General features: G+C 39.1%; 1 protein-coding gene across 3 annotated transcripts in view; it reads left to right on the top strand.

The window, feature by feature from the left end:
- The window catches only part of LOC127409864 (apolipoprotein(a)-like), a 79190-nt gene that overhangs the window by 11652 nt on the left and 50294 nt on the right, over positions 1-17244 (top strand). For all 3 annotated transcript variants that reach the window (XM_051644773.1, XM_051644775.1, XM_051644774.1), the window contains exons 8-22: positions 1719-1837; positions 1923-2085; positions 6144-6268; positions 6401-6557; positions 6787-6956; positions 7419-7545; positions 11264-11370; positions 12087-12201; positions 12335-12474; positions 12562-12682; positions 13136-13254; positions 13340-13502; positions 13580-13704; positions 13830-13986; positions 15247-15416. In XM_051644773.1, coding sequence (XP_051500733.1) covers positions 1719-1837; positions 1923-2085; positions 6144-6268; positions 6401-6557; positions 6787-6956; positions 7419-7545; positions 11264-11370; positions 12087-12201; positions 12335-12474; positions 12562-12682; positions 13136-13254; positions 13340-13502; positions 13580-13704; positions 13830-13986; positions 15247-15416 — 2078 coding nt within the window. The remainder of the gene's footprint in view (positions 1-1718; positions 1838-1922; positions 2086-6143; positions 6269-6400; positions 6558-6786; positions 6957-7418; positions 7546-11263; positions 11371-12086; positions 12202-12334; positions 12475-12561; positions 12683-13135; positions 13255-13339; positions 13503-13579; positions 13705-13829; positions 13987-15246; positions 15417-17244) is intronic.

The raw sequence follows: 17244 nt of genomic DNA, 5'->3' as shown, positions 1-17244 counted from the left end.
AGGAAATATACAGCTGAGTATCGTCGGCTGTGAAAACTAGTTCCGTGGTTTCTAATAATGTCTCCCAGGGGAAGCATATGCAAGGAGAAAAGCAGAGGACCTAATACTGAGCCCTGTGGCACTCCATATTCCTACTCATTTACACAAAGTGGTAGCGGTTGGATAAATTGGACCTTATCCATGCTAATGCCTGTCTGCAAATGCCAACATAATTCTCAAGCCTATCCAAGAGAATGTTGTGATCTATGGTGTTGAAAGCAGCATTTAGATCTAATAGCACTAGAAGAGGGATACAGCCGTGGTTCGATAATAAGAGCAAGTCATGTGTAACACTGATAAGTGTAGTCTTTGTACTATGATAGGACTTAAATCCTGACTATAACGAGGAGATAATAATACTGAAAACAGGTTCTAAGTTTACAGGAAACACCTCTTTCAGTAGCTTGGTGGGTATAGACCAATCCTTTGGAACTGGGCCCCAGTGAGTCAAAATTCCTAGAGAGGAGAGTGACACCATGGAGACCATCTCTCTTTAGCAGGTCAAGTCTACCCCCAAAAACTTGTCCAATTGTCTATAAATCCTATGCTATTCTCCGAACACCACTCGGACATCCAGCCATTCAGTGATGATAATCTACCATATGTCTCGTCACTTCAATAAGCAGGGAGGGGGCCATAGCATAATGGAGTGTCTGACATAATTTTTGCAATTTTACACACCTCTTTAACGTTATCTATAGTGATCCCCGATTGGCGAAGCTGGACATCATTAGTTCCTACGTGAATAACAGTCAAAATCTACATTTAGAATTAGCCAGCACTTTTAAATTTGATCTGATGTCAGGCACTCTGGCCTATGGGACACACTTGATAATGGCGGCTGGCATCTCTATTTCCATGTTCCTTAAAATGGAATCCCCTATAACCAAGGCCCTTTCAACAGGATTCTCAGTGGTTGCATCACTGAGTGTGGAGAATCTGTTGGAAATCCTTACAGGAATGGAAGTGTGGTGTTGCTTTGTCCTATGACTATGCCCCCCTAGTCTATTTGCCCAGCTGCAATGGCTCTACTGCCGGAACCAAAGTGTGTGCATGGCTTGCTGAACTACCCGCACCTGAAACGTTATCCAGCGGCTTCACTTTCTCACTGACCTCCACTAGCGTTTGGATGCGTGTCTCTAACTCATCAATCTTCTCCTTCAGCCTAGTAAATTCTTTACATTTATTGCATGTAAATTCATCACTGGTGATGGATGAAGCTATGCTAAACATGTGGCATGGAATGCAGTAGCTATAACGTGTTGGTTCCATGACTTACCACAGTTTTTTGTTGTACAGGTTCCTGAGTAGCAGAGGTTTGAGATCGATGCAATAATTAGTGTGGAAAACGCAGAAAAACATTGTGTGATGTAGTAGCATCATGATGAAAGTAGAAAAGCGGAAATAAGACTAAGATAGCAGAGATTAAAGACTAGAAGGTTAAAAATAGAAAATGCTATGTAGGCTAGCAGGCTACAAACACAAACTTGAGCTACGCGCCAACCGCAACAAACTTGAGTACGTTTCTAAGAGAACTGTAAGCAGTTCTTTAGCATGTGCCACCAATGTGGCATCTGAGGAGCCCCAAATGGTGCCTCAAGAATCTTTAAATGTTTACATTTTTGTTCTTATTTATGAATGTGTGCTAATACAAATTTTGATGAAGTGTGTTTTTATAGTCATCCTGAGATGTATTTGGAGGAGAACTATTGTAGGTACTCAGAAGGAGAACCCAAGCCCTGGTGCTACACCACCACTCCAAACAAACGTTGGGATTACTGCTCCATTCCTCGATGCAGTAAGCTACATTTCTGTCAGCCTGAAATTCTAGGTTGTGCATCAAATAATTAGTTCATCATTCATTGGTCATATTTTTCTTGTAGCAACTGAACCACCCACAATTGTACCAGAGCTTACCTGTGCGACTGGAAGAGGTAGCTCCTACAGGGGTACTATTTCTGTGACTGAATCAGGGAAAACTTGCCAGAACTGGGCATCTCAATATCCTCATGAACATGTTTCAACTGCAGAGATATACCCATGCAAGTAAGCATCAATATTATTATGATAAAGTGGTTTTGAGGGATGTTGTGTCATAATCTTGCCATCTCTGCCTGGTCTTATTTTTCACTTTAGTGGCAGGATACTGACACTCTTATTATACTGTTTATTTTTCTTCTGCTTTGTTGTGTATCATGCTCACTGCCCTGCTTGTTTCTTTCCTTGTCATTCCCTGACCCCGCCCCCTCGTTTCCCTCATTATCTGTTTATTTGCCTTACCTGCTTGTTTGCCTCCTAATTTCTACCTCTTTATATTCCCCTTGTGTACTCTGTCTGGATTTTTTCTCACTGTTCCTTGTCCTTTGTGTGTCCCCGTCTGTATGGATACTTTCTTTGACACTGTTTTCTTATTTTTTTTAATCCGAATTTTGGTCCAGTTCTTTCTGTTTTTCCTTTTGTTGTTTTGTTTGCCAGTTTGTTTGTTTTTGCTTTTTGGTTTTGCCCTCTTATGGGTGTTTTCATTTACTGATCTGTTGGCAACAGTCTGGGCCTTTTTTTGTTCTTTTGCATCTTGTTTTTGTATTTTTTCCCCATAATAAATATTTTAAAGATTTTTGACTGTCTGTGATAGGGTTAATTAGTTCAAAACCTGACAGAAGAATCCAGCCAGCTTTGAACCAAGCACACAGTCAGCACTTGTTCTATGGGTCAGTTTCTCCGCCCCGCTCCTATCAGGCAGGAGTCAGAGTCCTGAAGTACAACTCTGAACACCACATTTTTGGACTGCCCCCAAGACATTTGACCCATTGCTAAGTATGCCGTGGCTCTCCTCAATGCAGCCAAGGAGCTGTGCTTGCGTGAGACTCTCCTCAAACACCTATTCCTAGCCAAACTTGACAAGCCTCTCAGCTCGGAAAAGCTGAGGGTGGCCATTTTGTGGCCCTATTGGGGAGTTGTGAACCACGTTTGCCAGCTAAAAGAGATGGAGGCCCTTCCTTCACACCGGATAAATCCTCTTTGTCTGTGCCCTGCCTTCCCTCGGATTCACCATGAGCCAAGTGTCGTCATAGATGGAGGACTGCTGTTGCCCCCTGGTGGCACCTGCCCTCGCCACTGCAGCGTCCCTGGAGGCACCTTCCCTCACTTCTGCAGCTCCCCTCGAGGCGCTTCAAAGGTCATGGAGGCTGTTCCCCAGCCACCAGCACTACCTGTCAATGCTTCTGAGGCTGTTCCCCCGTTTCCAGTCCTCTCTTCCCTGGCCGCCGCCGACCCTTCCTTCTCCCCAGTGAACACTGTCCATGCAGTTGAGGAATCACAGGCATTAAAGTGTCATGAAACCCCCCTAGTTCAGCACCAGTCATTCACACTTCAGACTGAAAAAAGGCTTATGAAATGGGTGTGAAAATATGTAAAAATGGGGTGGGAAGTGGGAGCATGGGAGGGGGTCAAGAGCTACAAGAGAGATGAATGAACTTCACATTATGAGTGGAGATGAAAACAGGTTTTGAGGGAACTATGCTGTATATCAGTCATGGGGAAAAAAGTTTGAAGAGTGAAAACAATAGAATACTTTGCAAATCTCAAAAAGATTTGGATATTTTCACAGGCACCAGAACCAGTTTTGAATTGGGGGGGTTGCAAACAGGTCTGGTTGTGACATCATCAGAACAATAATCCATAGTCAATATGGCCAATTTATACCAAACCAGCTTCCAAGATTGTCAAAATCACGGTGACTGACTATTTATCAACATAAATATTTCTCCTGTGTGTCTCCTTCCACAGTTTGAATGTTAACGTAATCTAACTAAAGCTATCTAAATCAGCTTCCGCGCAACCGGCACAGAGAGAGACTGGCTATGCACTTGTCATTATATTCACAGTTCACACAAAGCTCTGATGAGACAGTTGTCTTTATTTTGGATACTTCTGGAACACTGTATTGGTTCAACTCTGTGTTCTTGTGGATGGGTTCCTCCTTTTTATGTATCTATTAAATCATTTGACAGTCTTTTATTGTTTGTGTTTGCATTCAACAACGTTATGCAAGCACAGTATGGCCTGAGTTTTATATAATTTTTAAAGCAGTATTTTTCATTCGACATTGTGTGACTTGAAGAGGTAAGGGTTAAAGTTATTTCCTCTTCCCCAATAACAGAATACAAAGCAATATTTGACTTTATGACTGATCTTCGATGTCAATCTTGTCTTACTGTGAATTAAGACAAATTTCCCCCTTGAAAGAAGAACAGGAGAATACACAGAATGTAAAATACCATTATTTTACTTGATAAGCATGACAACATTGTGCAATCAAAAAGTTTAGTTTGATAACATTGTGCAAACAGTATATGGTCATTCTACTACTATAACGTAAGTCATATCATGCAAGTTAAAACTACTTACACAACCATCTGGACTTGTGTATAACGGAACATCTCCTTATGGTTCTACACGTGTCTACAACAACATGTCAGTCACAACTAGCCAGCGTGCCCTCATACAAAAAAGAGAGCTGACATGACTTTGAGTTTTCGGTTTTCATCATTGTCCGCTGGTTTTGAAAAAGCTGTCGTGTTATCCTGTCCATAATCAGACGCACTGCAAAAAGACGCCATGAAAAATGTGCACCATCTAAACAGAACAGCCTCTCTTCAAACACAGCTGCTTTATGTTTGGAGCACAACAGTGGCCGGTCAACAAACATGCTCGCTTCGGTGCGGTTATGAACTGTGGTCCATTTTGATGAGTGATTTGGATCTCACCTTGGTGTTTTGTGTAAAAGTATCTCATATTACTGTTACCCAAGTGCCTGAAGTCTTTTCGCCTGCCTGGAAAAGCTGTTACGTCTGTGAATGATTTAGAATTTTCCATAGTAATGTGAGCTCATGCATGAGGCAGCGCAGTGATTGGATGGAAGCGTTCCTTCTCGTGAATAATGTGAAAAAACGCTCAGAATCTACTAACGTACATGTGTACTGTCCTACCAATTACAACTCAGAGTTCATGCATATATCTGTATTTTTGTGACGTTGCTTCTAGGGCTGGGCAATATATAGAATATTAATGATATAATTGTGATGATTTTGCTGACGATATAAAATTAAGCAAAATCGTTTATATAACAATGATTTTAAAATGCTTTTTATTTGGCCATTTAGCTTCATAAAGAGCATCAGTTGACTAATTTCACAATCCTTCAGGGCTACACAACCAATCAAAACGGTTTTATGTTCATATGTGATTATTAAACTGCAAAAGGCTGCAGTGAAAGACAGATAAACATGTCTGTGTGCACTTCAGAAGTTGCACTGTTCTGTGTATACGCGGGGCTTATGGGCTCGTGTTTTTAGCGCTTTTAGAGCAGATTGTGTGCATTGCGAAATAAAAGTACTGCAGGTTTTAAGCATTCGCAATTCCAAACATTAGTAACCGCTACAAGTTATTATACAAATCTTCAAAGCTAGCACTGGATAACAAAAGGAAGAGATGAAATCGTTTCACCAGATGAGAAACATTGTGAATGACACACAACACTTTCCATGTCAAAATAAAAGCTCCAGGTGAAAGTGACGTCAAAATAAAAGCGCCACCTTGTTTATTCACAAAAAATGTTTAAGTAAAAATAAATGTAGGTAAAAAAATGCTTTTTATTAAGCTACTATGTATCATTATACAGTATATATTATATAAATGTGCATATCAATGGAAATGATTAGAACTCATTCTCCTTTGAGATAATTTAGTGAAAAACTGAGGAAACATGCCTTCATTATTTTAAAATAGATTTTTATTCTATGCCTTTAATAAATTAAATCTACATACTTGGCTACAGTGGCTGTTTGGATGAAATTATGGTTCCTCTTTTGAGCCATTTCAGAGCAAATACCTAGTTATCAAGATGTATATCGAATATCGTCAATAGGCTGAAAAATATAAAACAAAAATGTGCAATCTCACCCATTCCTAGTCACTTAAACTTCTGCTTTTAAACTGGAAGAATAAAATGGCTCAATAAAACAAAAAACAAAAACAAAAAAAATAACCACTTTCCCCTTAACAATAAACTTTACCCTTTAACTAGAAGAACCTTTCCATTCCAGAGGCCTTGAAGGGAATTACTGCAGGAATCCTGATAATGAAAAAAGTCCCTGGTGTTATACCACAGACCCTGAGACCCGCTGGGAGTACTGCACTGTGCCCAGCTGCAGAGATCAGCCTGGACCTGGTCTGTTATAAAATAATTATTACATGAATCAAAAATGTATCACATAAGATAAAGATTTTGTTTTTCTTTCTTCGCTGTTTATTTAATTTGCTGTTAAAAGTGCCATATGTAAAGTTAATCTGTGATTACCAGAGGAGCCGTTCATCCCTGAGGGGAAGGAATGTTATGAAGGTGATGGAAGCTCGTACCGTGGTGAAATTTCAGAGACCGTTAGTGGAAAACAGTGCCAGTTCTGGACATCCAGTGAACCACATGTTCCTTTCTTTACACCTGAGGTCTTCCCAGAAGCGTAAGACACTTCACTTTATGCCTTTAAAGCTATTGTTTGTGTCATGTGTTGTGGTATTCCAGTATTTTTGTTATGTGGTTAGCACACATAGACATCAAATTCAGTATCTGAGTGTATGTGGTGGTCTTGAAAGACTATGTCACACTGCATCATCTTAAACTGTTACAACTTTGACTCCACTGATTTTCACTCTGGTTTCCTGATTTTATATTTTTGTCCTAACATGCAGAGATCTGAGGAGGAACCTGTGCAGGAACCCAGATGGTGAACAAGCCCCTTGGTGCTACACCACCGACCCCTCTGTTCGGTGGGAGTATTGTAACATTCGGATGTGTGACGGCAAACCTGGCATATCCAAACCTCAGCTTCCTACAGATCAGTTACAAGATGCAGAAAGAGGTTCATCCACATACAAGCTAATAAATTATATCTCATTTCTAAATGAAAAGTAATCGAGTGAGTTAATGATGACAGAATTGTCATTTTTGGGTGATAAAATTACTTTAATGAAAATATGTTCTTCCCATTTCTATCAAAAGTCTTTGATATAGAGAGATTTGTTGACAAAGTTTCATAATGTGAATTATCAATTTGCCTAGTATGAGTGCATACATGCAGTACTTGGGTTATAATTAAAAAATCTCTTTACAAGTTTCTTGGGTTACATGGCTTTTTTTTTTTAGGACCTTGGTGCTTTGTTGGTTTTATCGAGTCTAGGTGGATGTACCGAATCCACAGAATTCAACTGTCTAGACATCTTTTTTGAGCAACCAACATTTGGTTACATGTTTGTAACTCATCAATTTACAAATTTTTGTGACTTAAAACTCTCCCCTTTCCATTGGTTTTTACAATCCACAGGTGTTCTGGATGCATATGTAAAAACTGATGGTGTCATCATAGTGAAAAGAACCAGCAAATTGTATCAAGTGAAATCAGTAGAAGAATGTGCCTCCAGATGTAACAAAGAGACGTCATTTCCATGCAGGTTCAGTTCACAACTCACCTAATTTGTATTTTATAGAGCTGTCAAAATTAATGTGTTAACGCATGCAACTTATTTAAAATGTCTGACATTTTCTGTAAAGGTTCACTCAGTAATTTATTTCCTTATTTAAAAAAATGTTTCTTCTAAAGAAATGAATAGTAATTTTGAAACATGCAAATAAGTAAAAAATCATGACCACACATGTGAGATGTAGAGTTCAGTCATATCAGTATATAAAAGCCTTATACCTTATAAAAGCTCTTTTAGTCTATATTGAGCAGGGGCGCCTCATGGGGCAGCCATATTAGCATCACATGACCCGCTTAATACTACTCGCTTAATCTCAGTAGCTCTCCTGTTATTGGACACTTTCATTCATAGATCACCTAAAAGCCAAACACACGATAGATCATGGCAATGATGAGGTGTGTTAGGCTAGCTTTTTGGAGTTCTCCCATGGAAAGTCAGTCAACACTCTGCTCAAAGTTACCGGACAATTCAGTTGAAGTATTATTAAGTGGGCAATGCTAATGCTAAAAGCAGAACAAGACATTGGCCTTGTTTTAAATGGCATACTACCATACTACTTTCACTATTTCTGCCATACATAGCAGTAAGCAGTAAAAGTAGTGTAGGTAGTATGTCACTGATGCCAGATTTAACTCATTTCGGAGCACTCCATTGCTTAACCCAACACCAAAGAAAATTTTAATAAAAATAATTAAAAAAAAATTATGCTATTATTTACTCAATGCTTTATTTATTTATTGCTTCTTTCCCCATTGTTTTTTTGTTTTTTGTGCAGTGGAAAAATGTCTGAGTTGCAGCTCAAAAAATGTGAAAAATACGGTAAAAATAGTCACAAAATAATCCATGCTACTGTATTTCTGCGCTGTACTCCGGATCTTCCGATGCCATGTGATCGCTTTGTAAGACAATCAGTGCTCCCATCCGCCGTATCAGTCAGATCCTGAGCTGCAGCTCATTTAAACATTTAAAATTGCTGCCTCAAGAAGTGTTTAGACCGGTTAAGACAGCTGTGACGTCAGTGATGTCAAATATCATTGCCCTCGTGTCATGTGACCAAATGCGGCATTCTAATTTTTGGATACATATTTTTGAATGAGATGATGAGACTGCCTTCACAGAGAGGAAGGTTTTTAGTGATTAATCCTTCAGTTTCACTCTGTTCCTCACACTGAGCTATCGTATGAATACTCATTAGTTATTTAGAAAACTTTTACGGTCAATTTTTTAAATTAATCATTGTGATCGTACTTGTATCTGCTTATGTCTTTTATATTGTTGGTTGATTATATTGTTGTTATCTTTTTGGTTAGGTTTAGGCGTATGGGGTAGGGTCAGGTGTAAAATGTCTAGATTATAGTGTAATGTAAATAAAATGATTACATTTTATTGCATATTACATTTACTTGCCTCTTACATGTTTTATATTGTTTATTAGTTGTTAGGTTTAGGGATGAGGTGTGGTTAGGGAATCTAAAATATAAATATGATAGTATAACGTACCTAAACGGTGTCACAATGACATTTTGATGGTGCAGGAAAAAAAGTTGCTACATTTGACGTTTTTGTCATTAAACTGCCCTGCGAAAGGACAGAGCTCTTAATGTGGACACTCTGAAGTGAGCATGACATTACCATATAAACATACCTTTCAATAAGAGCCTTGTGGAAGGGCCCTTCATGAAAAAAAATATTTTCCTACTTTCGTTTGGAACGACCCTTCGAGTGGCGTCCCCTTCTTAAGGACACAAATATGCCATTTGGAAAATGGCCATAGTGTTGTAGCGATCACTGCCAGGAAATCACTCTTTATATTCTTTTTCATGTGTTATTATTAGTATTAAAGGAATATTAATAGTGGAGAGAGAAAACCTGATGGAAAAAAGTGGGACAAAAGGTGGAATCGAAGCCGGGTCATCTGTACGAAAGAAGCATAGTCACACCATCATTACACCTCACACCACTGCAGCAACACAGGAGGTGCAGTTTGTCTTTAATTTCTGCGTTTCCACCATACTATTGGAGAGCAAATAGCAGCCGCGGCCCGTGCAGTTTAATCTAGGCCTTCAGTGCGATTCATGCCATTAAGAAAACACAGTTTCACAATGAATAAGACGTCAATTAATAATACCAATTGAAATTGTAAAAACACATCCACACATGAAAACCAGAACCAAGGAGGTCTAATACCAAGAAAATGCTCTCTAATAATATTTGCGATTTCAATTTTGCTTGCAATAAATTTTGTTTCGTCAGGGTACACTTTTCACTACTTGATCCGATACTGAATGCTCAAGCAGCCTAATTTACACTTAGAAAACTCCTAATGTTGCTATAACAATGCAAAAAGCACTTACCAATTTACTTGAAGTGAAAATCAGTCCTCCTTTCCTGTTTAATTAATCAATCGCACGATCATGCAGACCATCTCAGGTTTTAAAATCCATAAGGATCTCTTTCTCAATGGCAATAGCGGCAGTGATGACAGCCGACTCGTCAGCAAGATCTCGCGCTCTTCGCTTTCAAATTACATCACTTAAAGCGTGATTGCGTCACTCAAGGCCAACTAGAAGGCCTGGGTTGGGACATATCCTAAAGACCACACCCACAAGAACAAATAAATCAATCTGATTGGCTGACAATCTGACTTTAGCTGCCAATTCAATACAGTGTTGAGGGATTCTGTGGAAATTCTGAAGGCCTGAGGGGGTGGAGCTCAGACTCATGCGCTGCTTCAGCTAAGAAGCATGGCTTTGGGCATGCAATTTGTGAAGCAGTTATCACACTTTGCTTGTAAGCATCGAGGAATAAATTCTGATTGGATAATTTGTTTTTTGCTATTCATTTATAGATTAATTAGGAGTGGATAGCGATTGAAAATCCATATGCGAAAAGGTCATTGAGAATGAAAGGATGAAAAAATATTTATTAGGCATGTTACGCCAGCAGAGAAGGCTTTGCTGGCCCTGAGAAATTGCCACTGGCAAATAGCTGCACTGTGTGGCAGGTGCTATTTAAACCTAATCCAAATAATCACTCCAATATCACTGAATTTGCTTCGGCAGCCCGAAATTTCACTTAGGCGGTTGCCAAAAAATGTTCAATGCAGGAAAAATCCTGATGGGCTAGTGTAGACTGAGCTGATGGAGAGGTCGCTTTGTAAGATGAGAGTTGCCTCGCAATATCTCGCTTTGTGACTGTTGTTTGAGTCCAACCCATACAGAACAATATAATAGAAAGTTGCATGCTTTATTCCTTATTTTGGAGCACCCAGTATTTTATAAGTTGGACAGCAAGTGCACATCATCGCACTTTTTGCAGCTAAACTGCAGTGCAGGAAACACTGTATATTCTGCTTTGTTTTCCTATGTGAAACTTATTTTCTGTACTGTACTTAGTCTCTACATATTTTCCGCTATTTATTTTGGTGTGTTTTTATGTGTCTGTTAGTGTTGTATAATATATATCTCAGATGAACCTGCCCCTAAACGACACATAGGAACAATATGAACAGTGATTAAACACATTACATGTTGGTCAGACGATTCTTTCAGTCTAAGTGGGTGGTTCTTGGCCAGAATAAGCTGCGTTATAAACCAGACCCCTTCGCACAAAATGTCTGTCAAGGCGAGACTAATTTGCTCTTGTCTATTATTGAAATTCTATGTATGTAAGTGTGTGTGTTTTGCAGGTCTTTTACATTCTCGGACTATTTTATGAATTGTGTAACGTCACCTGTCAACTCAAAGAATGAAAAAGTAATGAAGGCAAAGAATGCTGTCCTGTATGAGAAAAAGGGTAAGAATTTTTAGCCAAATTAATTTAATTAGATCTGAAAGTTTACTATCAGATTACCTTAAAGGCCCTTGCCTTAAATATTTTCAACATGCACTACTTTAGCTTACATAATTACTTACATTATGAATCAAGTTTCCTTCCATCCCAGAAATCAAAGTGTAGTTTATCCAGCAGCTTAAAAAAATAATATACAACAATATACAAAATTATTTACTGCATGGGCTGCATTGGAAAATGGTAAATTCTGTAAATGCAGAATTTGAATTGGCAAAATACTGTTTGATTGGATGTACAGTCTTTGACCTCAACAACAAAAACATGGGAAGCGTTTTTTCTTCCCTTTCAAAGTTGATTAGCCTTTTTATTTTGCTAGCATAAATATGCGTGAATATATGGTTATATACATTTTATTTGCATTTAGCATTACTTTCCCCCTGTTGCCCATGACCTTATCAGAACAGACCTGGGACTTATATTTGGGTCACAACCCACTAGATGAAAACCACTGCTGTAGTGAGCCATAGGAATGGATGGTCACAATAAGGAACTGAAATGAGTGCATTTGCGTAGAATTACAGATGTATTAAAACACAAACAAGAAACAATTTACTTCTTGCAGGCCCAAGTTTTTTGGAATTTATAAAAAAATTATGTTGCAATATCAATGTGGATATGAGTTTTTATATTTATTTGTATGCATTGATTTCTATATATAGTGTATTTACTGGAATGTGTGAATGGCATTGGCACAGACTACAGAGGGACAAAAGCCACAACAAAATCAGGAAGAACATGCCAGCGCTGGAAGGGAAATTACCCCCATTTGCCGAAGTACATGTCCTCATGTCCTAATCTAACTTTGAATTCTATGATACTGTTTTTATGTAAAACAGAATCAGCTTAAAAAATACAGAAACACAACTGGATCGGACAGTCCATTAACCTCATTAATACCTTCCCACAGAATAACAGCAATGACACATCCAAAAGCTGACCTGGAGTCCAACTTTTGTCGAAATCCAAATAGAAACAAAAGGGGTCCCTGGTGTTACACCACAGATCCAGATAAAAGAACAGATCAATGTAATATCCAGAAGTGTACAGGTACATTCAACACGCCAATTATACAACTGTGTGTTGCATAGTTTGGTAGGATATCATCCTCCTGAATCTGTTCTTGTTTGTCTTCAGATGACTGCATGCACTGCAATGGAGAAAACTACAGAGGCAAGGTCTTCACCACTGAGAATGGATACATGTGCCAACGCTGGGACTCTCAGAGCCCCCACAACCACAACTATTCTCCTTCAGAGTGAGACGTTATCATTTATAGCATAACTGAGTTATTGAAATAAATGTACAATGAAAAGGTACTTGAGGCTCCATTTGGGGTTCCTTAGATGCCAAACTGGCAGAACCCTCAGAAGTATCTCAAGTCACCCATTAAAGCAGGGCTATATACTTACTTTTTCAGGTGTAAACACTGGTGCTAGTAAAAAATAAATAAAAAAAATATCACATAAAAATTTAGTAGCACATTTTCATATTTGGTAAATTAAACCTCATCACATCTCACAAACCCCCTTGCATTTCCCTCATGAACCCTCAGAGGTTCGCAAAACCCTGCTTTTGATATTCCGCTAGTGTGGCATCTGAGGAATCCCAAATGGTGCCTTTCGAATATTTTAATTTTTACATTATTATTATTATTTATTTATTTTTGACAAATTTGCAAGTACTAATTTTAAAGGGATTTTTATTGTAGCCATTCTGATAAGTATTTGGAGGAGAACTATTGCAGGAACCCCAGTGGAGAACCCAAGCCCTGGTGCTTCACCACAAGTCCATCCAAACGTTGGGATTACTGCTCCATTCCTCAATGCAGTAAGCTACATTTCTGTCAGCCTGAAACTCTAGGTTGTGCATTAAATAATTAGTTCATCCTTCATTGGTCATATTTTTCTTGTAGCAACTGAACCAACCATAATTGTACCGGAGCTTACCTGTGCGACTGGAAATGGTAGCTCCTACAGGGGTACTATATCTGTGACAGAATCAGGGAAAACTTGCCAGAACTGGGCATCTCAAACTTCTCACAAAAATTCAAGAACCCCAGAGAACTACCCATGCAAGTAAGCAACAAAGCGACAGTTTTGATAAACTGGTTTTGAGGGACATTGAGGTATTAACAAGAACCTCTCAATTCCAGAGGCCTTGAACAGAATTACTGCAGGAATCCTGATAATAAGAAATGGCCCTGGTGTTTTACCACAGACCCTGAGACCCGCTGGGAATACTGCAATGTGCCCAGCTGCGGAGATCAGCTTACACCTTGTCTGTTTTTAAGGACTCATTACATGACACAACTTACCACATAACCTTTTTTCTTTGTTGTTTATTTGAATGTACCACTAAAACTGTTGAAATTGCCATGTGTAATGTAAATATGTGATTCCCAGATGAGCCCTTCATTACTGAGGACAAGGAATGTTATGAAGGTGATGGAAGCTCTTACCATGGTGCCATATCAGAGACCATTAGTGGAAGACAATGCCAGTTCTGGGCATCCAGAGAACCTCATGTTCCTTTCTATACACCTGAAGACTTCCCAGAATCGTAAGACATATCACTTTTTTGTGTGATGTCGTCAAATCTTTTTTTTTTTCTTAATTGGGTAGTACACACAAAGCCCTTTTCTACTGACATGGTTCGGGGCAAGTTCCTGGGCTGGTGTGAATTTTGGAACTGTTCTGCGCGTTTCCACTCCGGTAAAGACTGTTCCAGGGCGGAAAAACTGGTTCCACCCCAGCTCCAAAAGCTTGCTCATCCGCAGAAACTGAATTATGTCAGGGGGTGGAGGGCGGGTTAATGTATCATCAACAGGTAAAGTTTTTCCAAAAAACAACATTAGCTACCTTATGCAGAAAAGAGTTCTTCTTCACTCTAAAGCAACAACAATAAAAAACCTACAAAAATGTCAGACATCAAAAGCGTTCAGTTGAAACGAGCAATCTATTTGCAATAAGATGAGCTAGAGTGATCACAAAAGGACAAAAAAGGTCTATGAGGATACAAGGCAAGAAATGATGCATGTTGGTGTTTTGAGATAAACTGTACCTCTGTAGCTGATCTCGGTAAGTTATTACATTTGCCAACTTTGTTAGCTTTCCTTACGCTCTTTTCAACTTATTTTGTGCATTTTTTTGTTCAGGAAGGGGGACTACCCACTTATTTAAGAAGATTGCAGCTATCTATTATTATGTAAACCGGTGGGATTCTCAATAAAGTTGTAAACATAACATTATTTGCTATGGCAAAATCTAAATATAACCATCTTCTACACCAATGATAACAACGATTCCACTGTTACAGTTTATAGTACAAGTTAAACAACATTAAAAATTGGATACAAAATATGTGATCACTTTACCAGTCATTTTGATGTCATCTCTGGCAATCTTGCTGAGCAGTGTAATAACGTTGGATTGCATTTCTCTGTATGTAAATATGTCCACAATAACAGGAGTTAAAGCTGTACACAAACACTGTGACACACCAGGTTTGTTTTGGGTAGGTGAGGTAGTCACATAAAACTACCACACTACTATCTTTTTTAAGTCAGTGGAAAAGCACGGCCATTTTGCAATAGGCTCCAGATTTCCCTGGCCGTGAACCAGCCAAGCACAGACTCGGTACAAGAACATTGCCATTTCAATGGAAAAGGGCTGATAGACATTCAAAATAAGTTTTTGAGTGTTTGTGGTCATCTCGAAAGTCAATGCCAAACTGCCTCATCTTGAGCTGTTGCAACTTTGACCTCACTTATTTTCATTCTGGCTTCTGATTTTATATTTTTTTTGTAATTTTGTCATACAGAGATCTGAGGAGGAACCTGTGCAGGAACCCAGATGGTGAACAAGCCCCTTGGTGCTACACCACTGACCCCTCTGTTCGGTGGGAGTATTGCAACATTAAGCGGTGTGATGGCAAACCCAGAATACCCACAACTCTGTTTCCTACAGATTCTTCACAAGATGCAGAAAGAGGTTTATGCACATACAAGATAATACATTAATCTAATTTCTAAATTAAAGCTAATAAATTGGGTAAATGATGACAGAATTTTCATCTTTGGGTGAACTATCAAACTATTTAGAAAAAGTGTTCTTCCCATACCAATTAGGCATGGTCGGCCAAGGGTGGTTGACTAATTGACTAGTCGTCCAACAACATTAATATTTTTAGCAGTGGTGCTTTTAATGAGGGACACAAATTTTTAATAATTAAGAGACGCGGGGGACCTGGGTAGCTCAGCGTGTATTGACGCTGACTACCACCCCTGGAGTCGCGAGTTCAAATCCAGGGTGTGCTGAGTGACTCCAGCCAGGTCTCCTAAGCAACCAGATTTGCCCGGTTGCTAGGGAGGGTAGAGTCACATGGGGTAACCTCCTCGTGATGACTATAATTGTGGTTCTCGCTCTCAGCGGGGCGTGTGCCGAGTTGTATGTGGATGCCGCGGAGAATAACATGAAGCCACACACCCTACGTCTCCGCGGTAATGCGCTCTACAAGCCACGTGATAAGATGCGTGGAGTGATGGTCTCAGACACGGAGGCAACTGAGATTCGTCCTCTGCCACTTGGATTGAGGCGAGTCACTACGCCACCACGAGGACTTAGAGCGCATTGGGAATTGGCCATTCCAAATTGGGGAGAAAATGGGAGAAAATTGAGAATTAAAATCAATAATAATAATTAAGAGATGCAACTTCTTGGAGAGTGTTTTTGTGTTGACAGCAGTAACTAAAAGTCAGCTAAGTAAATACCACTTCAAGACATTAATGATTTAGGTTTAGTCCTAATGCACCACTGATACAGCCTTCAAAGCCCAGCTTGTGTAATATCACTAATAATATCAAGTCAAGTCATTTTTAATTGTATAGCGCTTTTCACAACACACATCGTTTCAAAGCAGCTTTACAGAAAATCGTGTATTAACAGAAAATGAAACTGTAATATCTATGAAGTCTTAGAGTCATCACTGTCTAGTTTGATTAAATATGATTTTTTAATTGTGTATAAAAATAAATAATTAAATAATAATTGTATTTATAACCCCAGTGAGCAAGCCGAAGGCGACTGTGACAAGGAACACAAAACTACATAAGATGTTGATTAATGGAGAAAAATAACCTTGGGAGAAACCAGGCTCACTTTGGGGGCCCTGTGGCTAAACAGCATGACTATAATGAATATAAATAATATAAATGAATGTAATGCCAATAGTAGTTATTTGTGTGCAGAGCAAGTCATGGTTTAAAATTTGTAAACTAAGTAAGTGTTAAGGTCCAGTGTTTAAACAAAGATTTTGTAGGAACCGAAGATTGACTGACTCCTGTCTTTCCAATTAACATTTTTTTATTGATTCGAATATGTATAATGAAGAAAAACACAACATATATACATTGAATCAACATTTAACCCCCACTATTACCCCTCACCCTCCCCAATCACCAACCCCACCCTGACCCCCAAAGAACACCCCTGTGGTCACATATAAGAATACACACATACACACACACACACAAAAAAGAGAAAATATAATAATCATACATAATTAAAACTATACTTCTTTCTCCAGAGCCCCTCCCCGAGAGTCCCCCAAAAATGCTAAATAACTGCCCCATTTCCTGTCAAACAAATCCCAAAACCCCAGCCTTCTACATGACACTCCTTGAAAGCTGCCACCCTCCCCATCTCCGCACACTACTCCGGAAATGAGGGCGCTCCAGCCGACTTCCATCCCCTTAAAATAAGCTGTCTGACAATCAGAACACTGGTCAGAACCCAATTTTTTTATATGTTCATCCCCCAT

This window comes from Myxocyprinus asiaticus, chromosome 19, assembly GCF_019703515.2.
Source record: "Myxocyprinus asiaticus isolate MX2 ecotype Aquarium Trade chromosome 19, UBuf_Myxa_2, whole genome shotgun sequence".
Lineage (NCBI taxonomy): Eukaryota > Metazoa > Chordata > Actinopteri > Cypriniformes > Catostomidae > Myxocyprinus > Myxocyprinus asiaticus.
This window is presented reverse-complemented; position numbering and strand designations above follow the sequence as displayed.